The sequence below is a fragment of the Festucalex cinctus genome, chromosome 1 (genome assembly GCF_051991245.1).
Source record: "Festucalex cinctus isolate MCC-2025b chromosome 1, RoL_Fcin_1.0, whole genome shotgun sequence".
Lineage (NCBI taxonomy): Eukaryota > Metazoa > Chordata > Actinopteri > Syngnathiformes > Syngnathidae > Festucalex > Festucalex cinctus.
Genome location: NC_135411.1, coordinates 34511814 through 34536458, shown reverse-complemented (window position 1 = coordinate 34536458; position 24645 = coordinate 34511814). Strand labels below are relative to the sequence as shown.

General features: G+C 41.6%; 1 protein-coding gene across 1 annotated transcript in view; it reads right to left on the bottom strand.

Moving 5' to 3' along the window:
• mybpc2a (myosin binding protein Ca) overlaps nt 1–23002 on the bottom strand; it is a 29283-nt gene extending 6281 nt beyond the window's left edge. Inside the window, exons 1-21 of the mRNA XM_077525735.1 lie at nt 22999–23002; nt 21754–21912; nt 20160–20174; nt 19104–19187; nt 17940–18088; nt 17347–17464; nt 17118–17166; nt 12744–12800; nt 12498–12670; nt 12300–12432; nt 10594–10718; nt 8117–8222; nt 7869–8038; nt 5203–5368; nt 4413–4519; nt 4304–4333; nt 3572–3711; nt 3341–3500; nt 1843–1947; nt 1575–1763; nt 1282–1416 (exon numbers count right to left, since the gene is read on the bottom strand). Of these exons, the coding sequence (XP_077381861.1) occupies nt 1282–1416; nt 1575–1763; nt 1843–1947; nt 3341–3500; nt 3572–3711; nt 4304–4333; nt 4413–4519; nt 5203–5368; nt 7869–8038; nt 8117–8222; nt 10594–10718; nt 12300–12432; nt 12498–12670; nt 12744–12800; nt 17118–17166; nt 17347–17464; nt 17940–18088; nt 19104–19187; nt 20160–20174; nt 21754–21912; nt 22999–23002 (2374 nt within the window). The remainder of the gene's footprint in view (nt 1–1281; nt 1417–1574; nt 1764–1842; nt 1948–3340; nt 3501–3571; nt 3712–4303; nt 4334–4412; nt 4520–5202; nt 5369–7868; nt 8039–8116; nt 8223–10593; nt 10719–12299; nt 12433–12497; nt 12671–12743; nt 12801–17117; nt 17167–17346; nt 17465–17939; nt 18089–19103; nt 19188–20159; nt 20175–21753; nt 21913–22998) is intronic.
• Nucleotides 23003–24645: the final 1643 nt, after the last annotated feature.

The following is a 24645-nucleotide window of genomic DNA, read 5'->3' as shown; positions in this document are numbered from 1 at the left end:
CAATGTAATTTTTAAAAAATGAAATATTAGGTGTTTTGCTGATTATTTTTGTAACGCAGAAGTAAAACGCCCGGTTCAGTAAAAAACTCGCCTGTCTCCGTGTGATTGCCGCGCCCCCCGGCGAGCCAACTGCAGTCTGCTGTTGGAGCTCTGCGTTTGAGCACTCTAAGTACGCCACGCAACTTGATGCAAGCCAATTCTTCAATAAACATTTGAAACAGAATGGCTCCTTGCCGCAAGAAATTGTGGAGAAGGAGAGGAGGAGCGGAAAGAAGAGAGAGGAAAGGAGGAAAAAAAATTACCTGGGCTGGTTTTGAACGAGGGACGTGAACAAGCGACTATGCTATTCGTTCAGTTAGGTTCAACAGTGCAAAGTTTTACTTGTAGTTTACACAAGTATCATTGCACTTTGGCATTGCAAATGTGAAGGATAATTGATTGCTTTCATTCATTTGGACAGAATGTTTACTGATAAAGGCTACTTTTGTCTCTATCCCATGGAGGTCTCAGAGAAACAGGGCATGCGTTTAGTCCGCAGTGGCAGTGCGGGGGTTGGGCCGCACCTTATGACGTCATAAAGTGAGCACTCACTCAGTTTCTCAGGTTAGGAGCGGCTGGTGCTTGGAAAGCAGAATGACCTTGAATTTCTCATAGAGAGGCAAATGGAGGAAAACACCACTTCCATCATGTGTTTGGTGAGGAATTAGCATTTTAAAATGGCTAAAAGCTCCAAAAAGTTGATTTTTCATGTTGCTGTCCCTTTAAAGTATTTGATGTTATTCCCGCCAAGAAAACCGAGCCATAATCCAGTCCCCAGGACCCATTAACACTAACGCCTAATGCAAGCATAACACCTGATATACTCCTAACCTTAATCAACTCAAACCCACATGGACCTGAGCCTCAAATCAAATCATTAACTCTTGCACTTAAGCAACCCTAAGATAACTCGGACCACCCCTACCCTAAATCAACTCGACACTTGCTCTCACTCAGCACTCATCTCATTCAGCAATTCTGTTTCAAATCTAATCAGCACCAAACATTAATTATTATTGAAGTACATTTCTCACTTTATTACCATCGTTTTCATTTTATATTCTTCTCAATAAAGCTTCATGCTGAGGATTACGGCCTCATTTAGCGTAAAATGGCTGTTTTGTAATTTGACTAGTTGCACACTAACATTGCAGTTTTCAGAGCTTCAGCTTCTTCCAAGATGTATTTTTTCCCCTTGAATGCCATTCAGGGTCAAGTATGACCAACTTCCTTGTAACTCACTTCCTTCTTTGCAGTACTCAATGATGTAACCGTCAATTCCGCCCGGTCCCACTTTCTCCGGAGGAAGCCACCGGAGAGCGCAGGTGGAGTCGGTCACGTCCTCCACCGAGAGGCGAGTGGGCTCACTGGTGGGGGCTGGCAGAAGACAAAAGCCACATGAATACACCATGGAAGCACATTTTTCTCGATATGCACTGCTTCCTCTACATGTGTAGATTTGCTGTCCAATTACATTCCAGCATCTATGTGACTGGCCATGTGTAAGGAGTAAACAAATGAGAGTGCGTGCGCACCGATGGGCATGAAGGGCTTGGAGTTGACGCTGGGCTGAGAGACGCCGATGCCGTTGACGGCAAACACCCTCATCTCGTAAAGGACGCCCTCAATCATCTTCTTGGCCTCGTACGTGGTGGACTCGTACACGTCAAAGTTGACTTTGGTCCACCTGGATGAGCCGATCTTCTTCCTCTCCATCAGGTAACCTGGAGGAGGCCGAAGACGTCACTACGTGATCCAACGTTAGATGTGAAGACGAAGGTTTTAGTGGTGGGGAAAGGTCACCTTTAATGGGCACGCCGCCATCAAAAGCAGGAGGGTCCCATATAATGGTGGCGCAGTTCTCGCCAACCGATGTGCATTTGACATTCTCAGGAGGGTCGGGCACATCTGGCGTGCCAAGGAACCAGTGGCACATGTAGAAGAGATAGCAGGTGGAATTACGTCACACTATGTTATGTGTAAACAAGGAAAAACATTCTTGAGTTTGTGTATGTTTGTCCAACTAACCATACCCATAATAACCCAATGTTAACCTAACCCAAGGGTCAACTACCTTTATTGTCAAAAGAGTAATTTTAGACCAAATAAATAACAAAAAAATCAGTCTGGAGCCACAAAACATTTGAACACTGAATTTATGATGATTGAAACAGTGCGTTTCTGTTAGTCTAATGTACTGAGGCCACAATAGCTATGAAATATGCATTTTTTTGTTTGTTTTGGGGGCATTTTTCATATACGTCTGCCTTTCTGTCAAATTTGTGACATTTTTGGCAGTTTTATGCACATATGGTAAATTTTCTGCCTCTCCTTCCTTTTTGGACATTTTGTGGCTATTTTTGATTATTATTTTTTTTTTAGATGTTTTTTCTAGCAATTTTTGGACATTTTGGCAATTTTGTGAACACTTAATTTTCAGGAATTCTTTTGTTTTGGGACATTTTTATGGTTATTATTTGAATATTTACCTTACTGTATTTGTTGAATCAATTTGCTGACTTATTTGGCAATTTTGTGGACAATTTATGGTCATTTTTTTTGTGGGTGTTTTTTTTCAACATTTTTAATGTTACTTTTTGAACATTTTCTTGAACAATTTATGGTAATTTTTGTGATTTCTTCCTTTGTTGTTGGACATTTTAGAGCTCCTTTTTGAATGTTTTCTTTTCTGCTTTTTTTTTTTTTTAAATACATGTTCTGACTTTTTTTTTTTTTAAATCTAACAATAATTATGGTAACTTTCTGCTTTTATTTTGTTTTTGGACATTATGTGATTACCTTTTGCACATGTTCTTTTCTGCCTTTTTTAAAATTAAGTTTTCTTTTTTCCTCTTCGTTTTTGGACATTTTATGGTCACTTTTTTGACATTTTTATTTTTTATTTTTAGTTTTTTTTCTAATTTCCATCTACCTTTCTTCTCTCTTTTCCTGACAACTTAAAAATGTCGGCTCTGACCATGATTTAATTAATATATTTTTTTTTTAATCTAAATAATTAATTTATTTAAAGAATATTATCTAAAAACATAAGGACAATGTAAACAAATGGTAATTTCTACAAATTTTTTTAGAGCTCCACAGGGAGCCACAGTATAGAGGGACTAAAGAGCCACATATGGGTCCAGAGCCGCAGGTTGCAGACCCCTGACCTAACCCCTAAAACCAAAATGATTGATTACCTGAGTAATCGAGTAAAAGAAAATCGATAGGAAATGTAATTCTAAAAAGATTATTTTGTAACAGCTCTAATAGCAACATAAACACGTCGCGTCCAACTAACCAACGACCTTGACGAAGAGCTCAGCCTTGTCCTCTCCGGCAGGATTGGTGACGGTGAGCGAGTAGAAGCCTTCGTCCTCCTTCTCCGCCCCCTGGATGACGAAGCTGCTCAGGGTCTTCCTAGTTTCCACGCGGACCCTCCCTTCCACCTCGCTCACCGTCTACGACGCAGCCCACCTGTCATGTGACCTGCATCTGGAAAGCACATGATTCCCGCCACGTACTCACTCACCTTGTCACCCTTCATCCAGCACACGACTGGAGCGGGATCCCCCGAGATCTCCACATCAAAGCGGAGTTTGTTCCCGGCCACCACCGTGATGGTGTTCTTGCTCCCTGTGCCGCTTGTGTCCAAGTGGATCTTGGGAGGATCTGTCACATTACAAGTATTAGTGTTGCATTATCGACTGCAGTACTCCAGTAATTCCTGCTTGATAGTAATGAATGCTTTATAACTCAACTCTGTTAAAATACACTTGGTATATTTACCGTATTCATAGTATTTACTTTATTACTAGGGTAATAATCAAGGAATTACTACTGAATAAAAACCCAGTCATAATTATTTGATAAGTGTGTAATAATCCTGTAATTTCTATGGTATAATTATGTAATGACCCACAAATTGTCATTAATGGCTATTAAACAAATCCAGTATGTAGTCATTGTAATAATCAAGTAATTCCTCAATGGTGTGGTAACATTCTAGTAATAATTACTTAATAAGTGTGTAATAATCTAGTAATTAACACTTTAACAATGAAATTAACCAAAACAATAAAATGAACCAGTAATTACTCATAAATACTAATGTAATAATAATACTGTAAATATCTAGTAAGTACAAATCAAGTTTAGGGCTTACTAATAAGTTGCACTGGAACAATCTAGTTGTTACTGCGTAATAGCTATGTAATAATATAGTGATTACTACTGTATGCTCAAGTAAGTACAAGGGACTCACCTTGTCTGGGAACATAGTCAATCTTGATTTCTGCAAATAAAGAAACACATGAGTCAGCTCACATTTGCCAAAAATTAATAATACTTCAAATGATAATTCACAGGCTTACCCAGGAAATTGAGCTTGGCCGACAGGGAGAGCGCGTAGCCGTCGGGCACGAAGGTATAATCTCCCACGTCGGAGGGCTTCACGTCGCTGATCGTCAGTTTGTGTGTCCTGGAGACATCGCACGGTTACCATGGAGACCACAGTCATTGCTTGAGCGGCAATTAAGCGACAGAGAGGAGATGTTCTTCTGCTTCTTTTCCCCGGCAACAAAATCATCCCAAATGGTTTTCACCTTGCGTGACCGCTGTCGCCTTGGCGTGTCTGCGATGGAGGGATTACGCAAAGAAGTCGACGACCCTGGGGGTGTCTTTCTGCATGTGTGCTTATCTGCGTGTGTGTGCGTGCGTGTCTGTACTTAAGAGACTGCTGCACTTTTGCAGATTGCTGCCTATCCAAAAATGGGTCGAATGCTAAGAGAATCATTTGGTATTGATTGTTTTGGAGTAAGAGAGCGGAGATGACAAACTGACTATATTCATGGGTTGACTTTTACCTTCCAATGTGACTAGTGTGACTCAGACACTTTCCAGTGGGACTCTTGATGCCTTGCAGTGCATCTCAGATCCTTCAAGAGTGACTGCGATAACCATCAGAGCCACGCTGATATCTTCCGGTGTGATTAGTGCGACTCAGATAGCTTCCAGGGCTACAGCAGAACCTTGCAGCATGACTAATACGACTCTGATTTCTTCCAGTGTGACGGCCATACCTTCGAGTGCAGCTCAGGTACCTTCCAGGGCGACTCGGATATCTTCCAATATTGACTCAGACACCTTCCAGTGTGACTCTACCTTCCGATGTGTGTCATCTTGATGCGCTCGCCGGGCTGCACCTCCACGCCGTCCTTGAACCACTTGCCCGTCACCTTCTCGTCAGACACCTCGCACTTGAACACGGCCTGCTCGCTGGCCTTCACCGTCAGGTCGGCGATGCTCTGCAGGACCTGCAGCTCCTTATCTGCACGAAAGAAAAACACAGCGCATAGTAGCCATTAGCTTAGCAGTGTCACGCCGCCACCGGCGTGAAGGCTCATGCTTTTATTTTGTGTCCATGTTTCCCGTTTTATTTTGAAAATTCTAACTCTCTTCTCACCCCAGGTCACTTGCCCTTCCTGCCGCTCCCTAATTACCGGTCCCCACCCATGATTACCACCACCTGCCACCAATCAAGACACACAATAAAAGCCATCTGCATTCTCCCCTCCGTGCCGAAGTGTCACAGTTCAGTGCATGGAAGCGTCCCACAGTCTTCATGACCTTGAGCCTTTTTTCCTCCCTAGTGGAGCGCCTTTTGTTCTCCACTTTTTTGACTCCCCGTTCTCCTCTCAGTTTGAGAGGAGACAGCTGTTGGCCGGAAATAAACCTGTTGCCTTGGTGGCCTACCTCAATCCTGCGTCTGAGTCCTACCTCTCCTTGTCTTGTCAAGCAGTCAAGAGGCTGTTTCCGGGCCAGTACAAACTTTCTATGGTTTTTTTTTCCACCGTTTGTTGACCCTTTTGGCATTTTTGAGGCAATGTATTATGTTTCGGTTCTTGTGGGGTTTGGGTTTTTGTTTGTTATGGGTGTTCTTGTTTTTGTCTGTAGTTGGTGTTTGTCATGTGCTCCTGGTTTCTTCCCTTGTCTCGTTATGTCTAACCACGTCCACCTGTGTTTCTTCCCTTCCCAGTGTGTGTGACCAATCAGTGCCCTCTGCCAACTGTGATCCCCAGGTGTGTCTAGTTAGTGTTGGTGTATTTAGGCCAGTACTTATTAGAAACAACAGGGGTCTAGCAACTAAACGGCAAAAGAAAAGGGGTCTTCAAAGTAGTTTAAACAGTAATCTGCCTGCAAGATGGCTGCCCTGTCGCTTCAATAGCTTGCACTGGCGTGTATGTGCTATTGTCTATCCAGTAATATATACAGATCAGTGAGACAACCACAACACAAGAGAAGTAACAATGAGTGATTCAAGCACAACATCACGCAAAACATTTTGCTGTGAAACCATAAACGAGCTAAGGAGGTTGTGCAAAACAAGGAAGACATGGCTATCCGCCATTGTTGTTGACAGACTGGCGGTTCGTGCGCAGTCACAAGAGAACTCGTTATGCTGCTATGGTGTCCACATTGGAACATATGTATCGGTTTGAAATCTTTCTACTCTGGAGCCTGGTTTCAACAGTAATCGGTTTCAAGCTCCAAAACTAAGCCGCCGTGTGGACGAACTGCCTAAACGGTAAGAAACTTGTGTAGATACACTGAAATGGCCTTTCGTGTAAATGGGGCCTAAGTCTCTTGTGTTTGTCCAGTCTGTGTAGGAGGCTGGGAGCATTGTCGATATGTGTGGAAGTTCGTGCATCTCGTCTCTCCAAAGCTAAGTCCTCGTCACAGTCAAGTTGTCTTCGTCACCGCCAAGTCGTCCTAGTCACAGCCAAGAAGCCAAAGCCCCAGTCAAGTCAAGTCACTCCACAGCAAGTCAAGTCAAGGCAAATCAGGTCCTGTCACGCTCGTTCTGGTCATGGCGACCAGTCCACTTACATCCCGTCCGGTCAGGGCGACCACTCTATTCACGTCACATCTGGTCAGGGCGACCAGTCTACTCACGTCCAGTCCAGTCATCATGTCCCACCAAGTCATGTTTTTCCTTTGCTCACCTTCACGCCCTATGTTTAATAAAAGTTCCATGCATTGTACCTGATTCCTGTGTTCCTGCATTTGGGTCCACCCTCCCTCATCTCCGCACTTTCATTCATGACATAATGTTAAAGTAACATTCCAGAGAGTCATCAGTGTAGCGAGGAAGCTGAAGGCGCGACCCTGTCATCAGTTCTGGACATGTAGAGCAAATTAGCCTGACTGATAGCACCACGGCAGACGGACTCCCAGATGAATTGAGCAGTATTAATTACGGCGGTAACTAATTGATGAGCTTCCACGCTTGTCCGAATGGAAAACATCAACACGTAGCGACGGCTAAGCTAATTGAAATACCTGTCAGCAAACTTCCCCGCCGACGCTGACGACCAATTAATTTGCGTCTCGGCCCCCCGTCGGCTTTCACTTTGGTTTCATGGACCATTTGGAGTTATTTTCATTTAACATTGAGTACCGCGGGAAGCTGTCAGCTTGATTCAGACATTTGCAGGAAAGTAAAGTGGCTGCAAGTCACATATGTGCAAGTTATAAATAAGACTTGGGTCTTAAACTTCCAGTTTTAAGCAAGTCCCAACATATTTTTATTTAATTTTTTTTTTAAATCCAATTTTATCCAAAGTAAAATCCAGTTGTCGACTCTTGGCCACACATCCTCTGGCCAGCTGCAAATAAAAAATGTGACCCTGTATCGAGGCTATTTAAGGCTCTACATATTGTGCACTATTATTTGTTAATGAACCACAAAAACATGTCGTGATTGTCAAGGAATTAACCAGAAAAACAAGAAAGATAGTTGCCAAGCCCTGTAGATTGTGCAACAGTACCTTCCACCTCCAGCTCAGCCTTGGACTCTCCGCCGTTGGTCAAGGCAAAGTAGGTGCCGATGTCCTCCTTGGTGACGTCGTTTATGATCAAAATGTGCTTCTTGCCGTCCTTCTTGAATCTGTACTTGGAAGCCGCGCTCTCTTTGGTCAGCTCAACGCCGTCTTTCATCCTGAAGACAAAGGCGCGCTCATTCAGGACTGTTGTGATTTTGCGGCTGTTCAGACAGAACAAATTTCAACCGGCTCACCATTTGACGTGCGCCCCTTCTTCAGAGACCTCCACCTCAAACTCCACCCTCTCGCCCACTACCGTGTGCACGTCGTCCAGAAGCTTGGTGATGGTCACCGGAGGCTCTAAAGGACAACAGGTGCAAACGGACTGTTGTATACGAGTATTTGTCGTGGAAAGTATTTTTAATTAGTGGCTTCAGACAGATGGGGAATCCTTCTATAGCCTGTATTTCTAAATAGGATGCTTGAGTTCTTAAAGTGGCCTTCAAAAGACGCCTACAAACGATGACGCATTCAGTCACTTGCACAAACACAACAAAACCATAAATGGACTCTATAGTTTAATAGTTGAAAAACAAACTTCTTATGAAAAACATCTCCAGACTGAAGGACTGCATGCTCCAAACAGACCAAGAGAAGCTTATCCATGCTTTTATCTCCAATAGACTCGATTATGAAAACAAAGAGATCAGAACATATCACTCCAGTCCTTAAGGCTTAACACTGGCTCCCAGTTAGCTGTAGAATAGATTTGAAAATTCTGCTACTGGTCTATACATCACTGAATGGTTTGGGTCCTGAATATATGCAAGAAATGCTGATTGAATACAAACCCAGCAGGGCTCTGAGGTCTACAGACTTGGGCCAACTAATGGGGTATATGCCATGGAAGAGGCGTGACTGTTTTTGCACATGAGTTTTGATTCCGGTTCCGGTTCGCGACGTGTGGGCTGCGTCCCAATACTTGTGCTTCTGACTTTGTGCCCCTCGGTTGCGCGTTCCCGTCGACGGGTGAGAATGTGTAGTGTGAGTTGTCCGAAGCACTTCAGAGAGCTGAGGCGCCCTGCGCGCTCCCAACGCAAGCACGCGCTTGGGGGGATTGAAACGCGGCCCACACGTCGCAACCCGGAACCGGAATCAAAGCTCATGTGCAAAAACGCGGAAGTCGGAAGTCCCGCCTCTTCCGTGGGATTATAGCCAATGGAACCCAGAGTTCGAAGTAAACATGGTGAAGCTGCATTTAGCTGTCATGCTGCACACAAATGGTATAAAGAACAGAAGTGAAGTCAGCCCCAAGTGTAAATGCTTTTAAATCCAGGTTCAAAACTTTGCTTTTATCCTATACCTTTGATTAGGGTCTTTTAAACATTTTGAAATCATGCTTTTTCCTTTTATTTTCGAAAACTACTCATTTCTTTACTTTCATTTAAATGTTTTAAAATGTTTCTGTTAATTTTTTTAACGTTGTCAATGTATGTTGCTCTAGTAATTTTTTGAAGCTACTTTCTTTTTCTCTGCTTTGCTTGTGAACGTCATTAACTGTTCTGTTGATCCTGTTGTGTCTTTGCTTGTGTAAAGTTCATTGAGTTGCCTTGTGTATGAGACGTGCTACAGAAATAAAACTGCCTTGCTCTTGCCTTATATTTTATGCATTAATTGTATTATTTGTATAATTTAATTATATTTCTGTATCTTTTTTTAACTATTGATAGTATTTATTTAAATTTCATTTCATCATTCAATTTTATTATATAACATATTTAAATGAGCATATTAATTGGGTGCTCTGAATAGTCCCTTGGTGTGTGAGTGTGATGGTTGTTTGTCTCTGTGTGTCCTGCGATTGCCCGGCAACTAGTTCAGGATGTACCCCACCTACTGCCCGAAGCTGGCTGGGATAGGCTCCAACACCCCCCGCGACCCTTGTGGGGAATAAGCAGTTAAGGAAATGGATGGATGGACAATAATAATAATAATAATAATAAACATCCCATTTATAAATCAGTATGATTACACAGCATTTATTTTAAGTTGTTCATTTGTAAACATATTGAGCTGTAATTGCATCACTATTATGTTTATGTTTTTATTGTATTTATTTTAATTGCATTTTAAATTTCACTACAATTTTATTGTTTTTATACCTAGATTTTTTTTTAAATATATTTTTTACAGTAGTGACTAGTATTTGTTTCTAGTTTATTTTATTCATTTGAGTAATTTGTATTGTTATTATTTTTCATTTCATATTTTTTTTATTGTTTAATCTGATTGGCTGCTTTTTATTTTTTGTAATTGTATATTGTCTATTTTTCACATTTTATTATTGTCAGTACTAAGTACTTGATTTATTGTACAGTATTTTTATTAAATGTATTTTATATTTTTCACAATTTCTATTATGTACTATACACTGCTTTCAGGAAAGGCTGGTATCATGTTCCCTTATCATTTTGCAAACTGATCACAATACAACCCCGGGAGAGAGCATTATGAAATATGGTTTCCTTTTCCTTTTCCTTTTAAAGACTTTCAAATGTCACATTTAATACTTTTGATGTTTTTAACCTGAGTAGTAATACAGCCCATCTGTTTGGCCTTGTGTTTTCATTGTGGTGACTAGTGAACAGTGAATTCCCTTTTGGATGAATAAACGCTTTGGAAGAGTTTCCAATGGCGCGTTACGAAGAAAGACAACAGGTGAGTCAACTACCTTTGACAAAGACCTCGGTGAAGCATTTGTCTTCGCCCACCACACACTCGTAGGCCGCGTCGTCTGACAGGTTGCACTTGTTAATGGTGAGCGTGCGTCGGTTGCCCACGCTCTCGAACACGTACCTGCCTCACAAGGACAAAACAACACGTGACGTCACAGGGAATACAGCAGCGCTTGCCAAGTTGCCACGGTGATGTAAGGCCAGTGCACAGCTCACCTGATAGAAAGCTAAAGTAAAGTAATTGTTTGAAATAAGGCTGGGATTTCAGGAAGCCGATCAGCAAGGGACAGGAAAAAAATAATGGGCAAAATGTATGACAGCTAATTTTGAAAATTGGATTACATGTATGTAGCCTACATTATATTAAATACTTAAATTAGAAGCAAAGCTTTTTCTTACTCTTTTTCCAATATGCATGGTGCTTTGTTTTTCTACATTGTTTTCGAATTTTGTACAAGTGAAGACAAAACATCAACAACAATTTACATCTTGTTTCACTTACATTTGAAATAAACACTAATGAACAAAATAAACTCTTCTTCATTTTTTTATGTACTAGACTAAATTAATTTTCTACTTAGTTTCGGTTTAAGAAGCTACTAAAAACAAGTCCAGTCTGGGACAGTAGAAAAGTGAAAGTATAAAAAAATATATATATATACACAATGTATATATAGGATATATTAATAATGATAATAATAATAATAATAATAATAATAATAATAATAATGATAATAGATACAAAGGAAATTTTATGTAAAATATTCCAAGGACTGAACGCCGTTTTTTTTTTACAGTATGCAATATTTGTAGTTAAATTTCATTATTTTAATACTTAATTAATTTTATTATATTAGTTTTTGTTTTTTTTTGCATTTGGATTTTTAAATTAATTTAACTGGCAAATTGTATTATATTGTTCATTTTTTATATATTTTTTATTATTATTTTAATTAAGAACGTTCGATACTCCTTCACCACTCCCCTGCTCCCCCACGACCAATACTAGTACGCGTATGAGTCTTGTGTAGTCACCGATACCAAGTACCAATACCACAAGGACTTTAGATTCATAAAATTCCCCACAAAAAACAATGAGAGATAATTTTAGAGAACAGTCTCTTTATTCCAATACAGCATTTTTCCTTAAAATGGCATAAAATTAATGGAAATTTTCTACTCTTCTTATTTCTAATTTCTAGTTCCTGGTTGTAAGACGGCCACTAGAGGTCAGCCGTCACCATTACTGATACCTTGAAATAAGACCTGGTACTGGTACTTGCCTAGCCCTAATTTTAATACTGAATAATGAAGTACATTACATGCATTTTATTTGTAATAAAAACGATACTACTAATAATAAAAAAATGAATTCATACAAGTATTATTTTAATGTAGTTACAGTGCAACCAAATCCGAATTTTAACTCCAGAAAGAATTTTTAATGCCTCTTTAAGCTAAACTTTTCAAAACTATTAATCAATATTAGATTTTGCACACTGTATACACTTGATGAGATTTAGAAGTAATAATTTTTAAATGATAAAGAATTTGCTTTTAATTTGTACTTTTTCCCTTTATGCCATCATGTGTGCTTGCTGATTGGCTGAAAGAGATCACATGCTTCTGCTGGCCACAAATATGGCTCCCTGACCTAAAATAATATTAATATAGATGCTGATGGCGATGGCCCCGCACTCACTTGGCCGAGGGTTTGATCTCCTGTCCGTTTTTGAGCCACTTGATGGGAGCGTTGGGGTCAGCCACCTCCACGCTCAGCTGGATCCTGCGACCCTTGTCCACCGAGTAGGCGGGCTCCAGCTTCTTCAGGAAGGCTGCGGGCGCAACGGCCAGTTAGGGGAGCTCGCCGTCCCCCACCCGCTCCCCCCGGCTGCCTCACCGTCGCTCTTTTTGGGCTCCACCGTCTTCATCTTCTTCAGCCTCTTCAGCATGCCGCGCAGGTCGGTGATGCCGTACTCGAAGGCGATCTTCTCGTAGTCGCACGGCTTGGCCGCCTTCAGGATGTCCCACACGTCCACTTCCTCCCGGGGGGCCTGTTGCTGCTTCTTCTCCCTAAAGCAGCCGCGGCGGCCGTCCAGTCAGCCGCTGGTGGGCTGAGCCAAAAAAGAGCAAGTGCCGGATGTACCTTTTCTTGAGAAGGGCGCTGAAGTCCAGATCGCCGGCGTCCTCGCCAGCGTCGCCACTGTGGGAGAAGAATGTTCATGATCAACTTCACCGCTTGCCCGCCTCACACTTCTGCTAGTTCTACTCACAACTACCAAAGTGTCTAACTCCACATTTTTCTTTCGAGGTTTCTTGTTTTAGGATTGTTATTTTTGTTCGTTTTCTTATACAAGTGTTCTGGTGAAAATTAGTTTTGTGTTTGTTTTGAATTCTAACTTCATCACCGCTTGTCCACCTTGCACACACCCACCCACTCACTCCCCCACTCACTCCACTCGCAAAGTTACAAAGGTGTCTGAATCCACATTTTTGCTTCACAGTTGTCTTGTTTTAGGATTGTTTTTATCAAGTGTTTGGTTTTGGTCTCAACTTTCTTCATCACCGCTTTCCCACCTCGCACATACCCCTTGCATCTCTACAAAGGTGTCTTAATTCCTTTTTTATTATCATTATTTGGTAGTTTTCTTATACAAGTGTTATGGTGCAAATTGGTTTTGTGTTTGTTTTGAATTCTAACATCATCACCGCTTGCCCACCTTGCGCACACCCACTCACTCCACTCGCAAAGTTACAAAGGTGTCTGAATCTACATTTTGCTTCACAGCTGTCTTGTTTTAGGATTGTTTTTATCAACAGTGTTTGGTTTTGGACTCAACTTTCTTTATCACCGCTTGCCCACCTCGCACACACCCCTTGCATCACTACAAAGGTGTCTTAATTCCTTTTTTTCCCTTCTTATTTTGGGGGGTAGTTTTCTTATACAAGTGTTTTGGTGAAAATTGGTTCTTTGTTTGTTTTGAATTCTAACTTCATCACCGCTTGTCCACCTTACACACAAGTCCAACCACCCACCCACCCACTCGCTCCACTCGTAAAGTTACAAAGGTGTCTGAATCCACATTTTGCTTCACAGTTGTCTGGTTTTAGGATTGTTTTTATCAACAGTGTTTGCTTTTGGACTCAACTTCCTTCATCACCGCTTGCCCACCTTGCACACACCTCGCTCTATTTGCATGGCTACAAGGGTGCTCTACTTACAAAGTTGTAGGTGCCACATTTTCTGCACTTTTTTTTTTTTTTTTTTTTAGTATTGGTTTTGTCTGTTTTGCACTCAACTTTCTTCATCACCACTTGCCCACCTCAACACACCAACTTTCCTTACTTGCAAAGCGATAAAGATATCTGAGTCCAGCTATTTTTTTTTGTAGTTTTCTTCATTAAATGTGTGACGTTATTCATTTACACTGAACTTCCTCATCTCTTGCCCACCTTGCACTCAAGCTTTGCACCACTTGCATAAATGTTACAAAGACGTCTGATTCCACCTAGGAACTAAATAGCTTTGTCTCTACAGTTTTCTTCTTTAGAAACAAAACATTATTCACTTAGGCACGACTTTCTTACTTGCCATTTGTTTGCCTCATAAACAACAACTTGTGTTCATCTAAACTGAAAAACGTAAACAGTTTTTAAATGTTTGGCACGCAATTTTCTTCTTCTCTACTTGCCCGACTCACAAACACCAATTTGCTCCACTCGCAAATCTAGAAAGGCATCCAGCTGAACAACTGTGCTGCCCTTATTCTTTACTATGCTCATTTTTAAAAAATCTATTCAATCACGTCCAACTTTTTTTCCTCACCGCTCACCTCCCTCACAGACAACCACTTGCTCCACGAGCAAACCATTTGACTGGCTGATCATCAGTCACCTTCTTACAAGGTGACAAGTGCATACAGTTGAATGTTTTGCTTTGTTAATCAGTGTTTGTTTTACCGCCCCACTGGCCTCAGAGGACCAAAAAAAATAAAAGAAACCCTCAACGGCGATATAAATTCCGAGCCTCACTTGTGCTTGCACGGATGAGCGCTCCGCTCAAGGATAACACGCGCACTTGATGGTGGTGGTATAATCCCGGAAGGAGGGCAAACCCTCCCCGGGGAGCGATAATAACCTCGTCGACGGGACGCGCCAGCTCGGCGGTCGGCTGAGCGTGAAAACGTCGGCGAGGCCTACTGTACTCGAAGGCCTGTGAGAACCTCAGATAACCTTCGTGCAAGGAGGAGGGCAGAGCGGGCGCTTGACTAAGCTGAGGATGGCAAGCAATTAAAACTATTTCGTCAACTTATTAGCCACATTATTCGGACGCCAGGGTGATATTTTAAGGCATTGTGCTTACTAATCCATGCGCCTTTTTTTTTCTTTTAAGCCTCCGGCACTGTACAGACTCTGGCTGACCTTCGTGTCTGGATCTAGACTCTCATGGCAGCTCCTCAGTTTGGCAAAGAATGTTTGGCTTTTTTTTTTTTTTAGCTTATTTTGTGACACGTATTCCAAAAATGGAGCATCCTCAACACGGAGGACAATTACAAGTTATCTGGACTGCAACTAACAATTTGTTTAATAATCAGTTCATGTAATGATTATTTTTTCATTGGACTGATGAATTAGATTGTTTTTTTTTCATCCCTGATGAAGATGATGACTGATGAATCAGATTGTTGTTGTTGTTGTTGTTTTTAATCCCTCGGCAGTGCAGAAAATGCACGAACAAACTATTATGATTCAGTTACTAGTTTGTTCTGTAACGTGTCAGAAAAGAGGCAAAAAAGTTGATTGTTGTTTTTCCAAATTAAAAGCAGATGCTTGCAATGCTCTTATTTGGATTCAACACAAAGATAATTAGTCTGTTTTCATGGAGGACAAAAGAAATTGAGGCTGAAATTTCAATATCTATCTATCTATCTAGAGAGGCACCAAAAACTAGTCAGTCTCTCGTATCGCATTGTCAGCCCACGGTTGATGACATGATCAACTAAGGTTGCTTTGATTTCATTTGACAGTTGCTGTCTTGGCCATGAAATCCTCAACCAGCTCTACCCATACACCCCCCCCCCCCCCCCCCCCCCCGCCCCTCCGCCACCCCTACCCTCTCTTCTTCTCTCTCTGAAAAGTGTTCATCTGTGGTCTTTTTGTAGTGCACTGCTTATATTTCCTGATTGAGGTGCTAACAATTAACCATTGAGGTGTTTGGTCAGGCGGCACATATATTAGCCAATTTGCTCATGTATTGTGATTTTGAATGGCAGTGTTTTGCAATGGCAAACATGTGACATTATGTCAGATTGTGGTGTGTTGTGCATTTAAAAAGTGTCATTTTGAATTAGAAATGGTGTGAAAAGCAGAAAATGTGTTTAGAGTTTTGGAGACTTGAGAAGAGGTCTTGCTTTCTGTGTGCCAGTTTCAATAATTGTGCTTTGCGAGTCATTTTAGTGTTTTAGCAATTGGAAAAGGAAAAAAAAAAACTGTAATGAGACTGTAAACTCGCTGGTAATACATTGTAAACACAGCAATCTGTTGCTCCACTCTGGGTTCACTCCCAGAGTCCCTGACTCCTACTTTGATGGTCACCCGAAATAATATAATCTACAATGTTGTTACAATGACTCGAAGGGACTTGAAACTCAAAGTGTAGGACTTGCGACTCGCTTGAGACTTGTGAGTCTTGACTTGGGACTTGAGGGCAAAGACTTGAGACTTACTTGTGACTTGCAAAACAAAGACTTACTCCCACCTCTGTCATTAACTATTTCACTGTGAAATGAAATGTGTTTAAATGTTTTAATTGAACAACTTTATTAATTCCAGTTTCACTGCTTCATGTTATTTATTTATTTTCAGATGCACCTGTATTTCGACAAATTACAAAACAAACACATGTAGTCTGCGTCTCAAAAATGTGCATGCATGGATTCCGACAGTGGTCACAAAGAGTCTATGAGCATCATCATCCTCCATCATCATCTAACCTTGCAGGCCAATATATCTGACTTCCAAGCAACCAGCTATGACTTTCTCTTTCCTCCTCCTCCTCCTTTTGCGATATGAGCCTTGCGCAAACGACGACTCCGCCGCTGACGCGTCCGTGGCTCAATATCGCGCTGTCGCTTTGCATGCTGCGCTGCTCGTCTTCAACGAGGCGCGCTAACGAGGACGGGAAATGATGCTTCCGCGCGCAGATTACTGATACCGGGACGCCTGCTGAAGGTGGATGCGAGTTTTTCATTGTGACTGGGGAGCTCACAGCTAAAACACTTAATACAACTTTCAAGACAGTTCACATACAGTGGTGCCTTGAGTCATTTAGTAATACATTGCGAGGTTTGATCAGATGTGATTAGGTGTGAGCATCACAATCCTGATGGGACTTAGCCTATGAATGGACTGAAAGTTTACCTAACTTGAAAGTCTCATTGTGTGTGAGGTTTGAAGCGTGTTTAACCCTGAACACCTGACAGACAGACAAGAGGTGGACAGATGGACGGCGGAGACTCACGATCGCTTAAAGGCCTCCAAAATGTTGTCCTGCTGCTGCTCTTCCACAGCTGAAAGCAAAACAAAGTAGAAGACCGTGGAGGTTCCTGCTTCATCTTCACGCCAATAAGAGGCTCATGACCTCGCCAGATGATGGAAAGAAACGCGCGAGCAGTTATTGTCTGACAAAGGCGGTTACACGGCGGAGGTGGCCGGATGGAAGGCGACAGTGAGGCGATTAAGCGACGCACCCTGCACGGACACCTCGAAGGTGCAGCTGTCGCACTTGTCCTTGGAGGTCACCTCGCAGCGGTAGCCGCCCGCGTCGCCGTCCACCACTTTCACGATGCGCATCTCGTACGTGTAGATCTGGAAAACAAACAAGTGTAAAGTCAGACAGTAGACACTTTCTTCCCGGTCAAAGATCACCACAGCAGGCTAAGCAATTCATAGCTGGGAAAAAAAACAAATGTATTCAAAATTGATTGAACACGCAGATGGGTAAAGTCATTTGTAGATGAGGGTATATGTTTTACAGACTCTGGAACGGATTAATTGGATTAACATTCTTTCTTTAGGAATTACAGTTTTGGTTTTCATACAATTCAGTTTTAGTCAGACTTTCTGCAACAAATTAATCCCGAACAATGAGATGAGGTTCCAGTCTATTCATGGTAAATAAAAAAAAAATAATAATAAAATAAATTAAAAAAAAAAATATATATATATATATATATATATATATATATATATATATACACACACATTATTTATAAATGTTTGTAATAATATGTAAAATAGCTGCGTCAACAAAAGAATTATTTCTGTCCTAATCTTATCATACCTTTGTGTTCCTGTCATAGGTCTCCTTGAACTGAAGGTGCTTCCCAGCTTTGCTGCCCAGGTCAAGCCACTTGCCCTTCAGCCACTTCATGGTGGGTTTCCTCATCAGGGTGGACGAGTCCACTTTGGCTAAGAACGTCACATCCTGGCCTGCTCAAAAAACACAAATCAATCAATCAAACAGTACGCTATAGTATTTCACAGCACCCCCCCCCCCCTTTTTTTTTTAGGGCAGATAGCATTTCCTTTCATTTCAATGGGGAAAGATAACTTGAGATGAGCGTGTAAAGATAAATTCGTAACTCAAGGAACCATTGTATAAAGACAGAGATTTGTGTACACAAACTAATATATTGAAAGATGACAGGGGGACTATTGATATTCTCAAGAAATAACTGTTTTTTATACTTTATATGTAGTTTGAATATTAACAATGAACATGTTCACTTGTGAGGCAGAATACTGCAAGATTTATGTCTACATGGCAAACGAACTGATAACTACGTGTCCGTCATGCACAATAAAAAGGTTTAACATAAGAAATGAATGACTACAAGACCATCCATCCATCCATCCATCCTTTTTCTAAACCGCTTATTCCTCACCAGGGTCGTGGGGGTGCTGGAGCCTATCCCAGCCGTCTTCGGGCAGTAGGCGGAGTACACCCTGAGCTGGTTGCCAGCCAATCGCAGGGTAAACAGAGACAAACAACAACTCACACTCACAATCACACCTATGGACAATTCAGAGCGTTCAATTAATCTGCCAAGCATGTCTTTGGAATGTGGGAGGAGACCGGAGTACCCGGAGAAGACCCACATAGGCACGGGGAGAACATGCAAACTCCACCCAGGAAGGCCGAAGCCTGGGCACGATCTTGCGTTCTCAGAACTGGGAGGCGGACGTGCTAACCAGTCATCCACCGCCAAATACAAGACCAGTGACACCAAAATTAATATTATTTGTAAACTCAAGGATTGCGTTAGATAAAAAGTAATGTACAACAAACAAGTAATATATTTAAAAAAATGTAAACAAAATAAGTCTAATAAGGATCAAAAATAGCTTAGCTAAGATAGCCAAGATAAAACAAAGCCAGTTTTAATAAAGTGCGCAAATGTCTGTTGGACAACTGAGTAGGTGGCAGTGGAGATTTTGTACAGACCTTTGATGGCGGTGGCGCTCTCTGGCTTGAGTGCAAACAGGCCGGTCAGCTCGGACAGCTGAGGGTCCTCACCCGGGGCGACCTCTGCCAAGGTGATAAACGTTACCATCCACCCACACAAAAATGGACTTTCAGTATACTTGTTGTAACTATGTATCTTTTAGTAGTGGGGAAACTGTACATTTTTTCGAGTGCTTTCACACCAATTCTTTCTCTGTTTGGTTCTGCTTTGTAAACAAAGGATAACTTTATGTTTCACGAAGCAAAATACCAAGTGTACCAAAAGCCGTATCAAAGTCGCAAGAATGCAAATAGGAGGAGGTGTGGCATACGAATGAGTGCACAAAACCAAAAAATGGTGCAAAAGTAGGGTTTCATGCTAACTAGCTGGCTTCAACAATGGGACTGTATGTTAATTGATAACATGTTAAAAGAAAGTCATACAAGTTGCATCTGTATTTAAGATTCCTATTTATCTATCTCCTTGGACTACCAGAAGCATTAGGATTCAATAACTTTGAGCCATTAGCTGCTGATGCTGTCACGATATAAATACAAAAACTAACACTATTCAGCAAAAACACGACAGCAAAAAATCTGTTCTGGGTGAAACCCAATACACTAAGGTGCATTTGAAATCCATTCAATAACTAGTGTGAAAGCATCCATCATTTAGCATGTGTCCACATCGCAGATTAAAAAATAAATACAAATCCATCATTGTACATTTAGGGGTACAATGTCTTGTCAGTGATACCCCTTGAAGGTTTTTCCTTTGTGCCGCATTAGTCCTATGAGATGCAATCAGTAAGTATAGATTGTATCATTAAAAAATCTTCCACCAACTGTTACCTCTAATTTGTGACATATCATGCAGTTGTTATGATTAACGACAATAGTCCTTTGAGGACAATTGGCAGCGGACCAGAGTTGGCGCACTCACATCAGCCTTTAGACAATGTCACAAATGAATTAATGAAGCCATGTCTATTTCTTTATTCTTTTAATGTCTAGTTCTTTATTCCGGCAAACAGACAGATCTTCGGAAAGTCTTACCATCAGCAGGCAACTCTGCATCGTAAAGCGTGTTGGTGGGAAAGAGAAAGGATGTCAATCTCTATAAAAGCATCAATGATTGCACGTTGTCGTTGTTGGTCAGAAGGCCAACAACACATTAATTCATAACTACTGAGTTATTATGTCAAAAAATACACACGTTATCCAGAGACGTTGATGGAAAAGGTTTCCAAAAGAACCCCATGTACAGTATAAATGCAGTCTGGATGAAGCTATGCGTTGCCCGCATAGTTACTATAATCCAGTGGTTCTTAACGTTGTTTGCGGTATTGAAACACAAGTTTACGATGCACATTCACCAAACCCTCCTTTATTGAAAAACAAACAATATTGTTTTGTTTTGTTTTTTCTTTTCCAAATTCAAGACATAGGTATAGGGTGTGCTGGTGAATAAAATGAACAGGGACCTTGTCATTAAATCTGGCTCGCTTCACCTTCACCAACAACAGAGGCCCCAGAATTGATCCCTGTGGAACACCACATGTTCCGTTATACATGTGAATTCATATTGCACATATTCGTCCGACCACTTTCTGCATTTTGCACGACAGTTAGTATGATGGCCAATTGGGGCGTATCATCATGAATCATATGAGTCAGGTGTGTGTCCTGAACTCCTGAGACGGACTCACTGAATCCCTGGGGTTCGGTCGAACCCAGATTAAGAACCACTGCTATAGTCACTCAAAATTAACTATAGATTCATCTGCATAGTCTTCTAAATAAGTAAATAAATAATTGAGTGAATAAATAAGATAATTAACCCAAATAAAGAGAGGCTAATGGTTACAGTTCTGTGGCAATTTCCATAGTTGTCTGAATCACTCTACAATCTAAACCAGGGGTCTCCAAGTTCGGTCCTCGAGAGTCCCTATCCAGCCTGTTTTCCATGTCTCCGTCCTTCAGCACAGCTGAATCTAATGATCAGCCAATCAGCAAGCTTTGAAGAAGCCTGATAACGATCCCGATCATGAATCAGGTGTGTTAGTGGAGAGAAACTTGGAAAACAGGCTGGATAGGGGCTCTCGAGGACTGAACTTGGAGATCCCTGATCTAAACTATTCAGTTAAGTTGGGTCCCTAAAAACAGCCATCCACATAGTCAACTGAATGAAATAAAATATAAAGAACACAATGCAGCTCATTTGAGTTCTACAAATGAATACATTTATTGATAGGCCTACCTTAAAATTCTAAACTAACCCTCATAACAATAAAAACTATGCAGATACTTCGAGTCAATATAATTGAAAACGGAACACAAAATTCACCAAGCACACTTGCGCCAAACTATGTTTCTACTTGGTTTCTCTGTCACATAAGCATGTGCTTTTGTTAACGCCAATTTCTAACTTTATGCTACTATTACTTACCTGACTCACCATCCGTTGCTAATGCTACAAGCTAAAGAGTCACTTCCTAATGTCTCACACGAACGCACACACACAGTGACAGACGCTCATGTTTACTTAAGCACAAAACACAACAAACATAACAAGCAGACAAACAGCAAGCGGGGGACATTTTGGAGGGGTGGGGGCGTTTGATTTTGTGGTTGGCAGACGCCATCTTACCGTCTCTTGGCTCAGAGTTTGCTGAGTGAGAGGAAACATGGATGCCAATGAGGCGTGGAGGCAGCAAAGCAGCAGCGGGAGGAAGACATTTGGTGACAAACAAACACGGAAGAGAGGGCGAGAGAGGAGGAGCTGGTGCGTTGCGAGAGAGCAAGCGAGCTTACCTGAGGCGGGCTGGACGTCTGCTGATGGATGACAAGCAAAAGCCAAAGCTGCATCACATTTTGCTAGCCTAATAGCATCAGTGATTATTTTTCAATATGTTTCAAGTCAACCAAAAAAATTGCAATGTGCTGCTCACTAAAAAAAAAATTTCTTCATGTCTGTGTAGATCGGTTGTCAACTGACATAATACAAAGTTAATAAGGATGTTTTTCATGCTTTAAAGGGTGTTTAAATGAGCACGTGATTCGCCAGCAACCTGATATTATCCAATTTTAGGGTCACTTGAGCCAACCCTATCTAACCAATAAACTCTAACTCTGACCTTTCCTGACACTTGTTTTTAACACCCAATCATAACCCCTTAACTGGTAATTGTAATTGAAACCCCAAATTCCAGTTTTTAGTTCCATTCCTAACCTTTTTCCATAACCACCACTACCCCTCATCTCAATTCTTTCAAACAGCCCTAGTTGTTAATCCTAACAAAATATGTCATCTAAACACTAGCCCCTAATCATAACCCAACCTATCAATTTTTCTAATCTGAAACTACATTACCACTAACCCTAGCCTGTTAACCGCTCTGAACGCCCCAACTCTTAACCCAAACTGCTAATCATAACCTAACCCATAAAATAAACCCTAATCCTAACTGTTAATCATTACTGCTAATCCTAATTAATTTATAATATAACTCCCAAATCCATCTCTTAAAAGGTATAGCCTGACGGATTTGTTTTGGCCTGTCTGGGCGAAGATTAAACATTTTCCCTCCAACCAAGCGCTGCAGGTACTATCAGTGGCATATGTAAATATCGTTGTGCCAACTCCCGGCTCCCGATTGGTGGAATGGACTGGTTTCGCGGGCATGTTAGGAGTTTGATTCCTGTATTGTCTGCATTTACAAATTCGGCTGCGTGAACTCCTGTTTGGTGGACTGGTTTCACGCTCAAGTTTGGAATGTTGTTATTACAAACAGCAAGAGAAATCCATCGGAACATACCTTTAATCCCTGATCATAACCCTAACTAACCTTAAGCCCCTCCCCTAAACATAATGCTTTAACCCCTAACCCCCCACCCATAACCCATTAAAAATAACCTAATCCCCATTTGCTAAACCTAAAACTAGCCCATAATTTTAAGCCAAACGACTTTGCCGCTAATTTTAACCATTCCTCTATATTGAATTATTATTTTTTTGCCTAAGGCTCAACCCCAGACTCTTCCTAAGAAGGATGCTTTTAGTTTAGCAAGTAACACATAGAGACACACAGGTAGAGACACACACAAACACCCACATTCTCACGGAGTCTTATCACAAGTGACTTTCAAGTTTTACTTCAAGCTCCATGAAAGTCAAACAATTCTCATTTGAAGCACATTTGCAGGGAAAATATTTGAAAAGTCACACAAAATGAAGCACAGGGATGCATCATAAATGCAAACAACGTCAGAAAAAAGGCACGTTTATGGTGTGTATGCATATATAGTGTGTCTCCATGTGTGTGCACGCACGTCTGTGAGCGTTTTCCTAATGGCGGGCCAAGCAGATGAATGTTTCATGTGTCCTTCAGCTACCTTTGTGCAAGTTTGCAGTCCGGGCCTTTGATCACTTTAGTATGAAACTTAAAAAGATCTGGAGGGGAATTTTGTATTCAAGTATTTCTGGAAATATTTTTTTATTCCCCTTCTCACCCCTTCACCAGCAAGATGTTTTATTCCTGGCATCTCAACAGTAGCAGCAGGGCACGTGTGAGCGTGTGTGTGTGAGGCGCTGGAGGTAAAATAGAAGGAAGGCTTCCTAAAAGATGTTTGGAGATGTTTGCCTCGCGAGGCAGGAAGCAGCTAATCGCTAACGAGCCCCCCGAGAGTCACAAACACCTTTTGTGTGCTCACCTTGTCGGATTAAGACGAGCTTGTGTTAGCCAGGCAAAGTCTAATAGAGGATGAGAGTGTGCGCGTGCGTGGGTGTGTGTGTGCATGCTGTCAATCCAGATGAATTAGTGCATAAGCAGGTGAAATGATGAGGAAGAATGGTGACTTAGATGAACGCTCACGACCAGATTTGCCTCTTCAAAGATTCACACGCAAAGACACACCAGGTTGAATGCTCATTTTCTTACCTATGATATCTGAAACAGAAAAGATTTCAGGTTAAAATTAACATTTGTTGTCATGTCATTAACATTAATTCTAAATTCAGTGACCCCACTCACCAGCAGGAGGCGCTGCTGTAGCTGGATCACCATCACTGGCTGCAATTCCACAACAGACAAGATTTTTTTGGGATACAATTCATGTACTGGTCATCATCTAATAATGTGCAGCAAGTTAGATGGTCGTGAGAAGCAAATGGCAATAAAACGTCCCGCTCGGCCACCCCTCCGGAATGTTCCTTCCTAATCTCTGCTGACATTTCGCGTCTCGTCCAAGTCCAACATTTGATCATGCATGTACAGTATGTCACGTAACTGTAGCTGGGGCAACACACCTGTTTCCTGTGTGTGCGTGTGTTTACATGATGTCACCTGAGCCGTCCAAATCTTCGCTAACCAGAAGCAGTCTGTGGCGTGGCCGAGCGCCAGACCATTGGGCGGTATCGTATCTCCTCCGCCTGAACTCTTAAACTGCGTGGTGGCCTTTTTCGAGCATCGTGTGTTTATTGGAGCAGGCGTATACAAGATTGTCTAACCTAGAGCAGCCGAGAGGTTTGCTCATTCCTAAC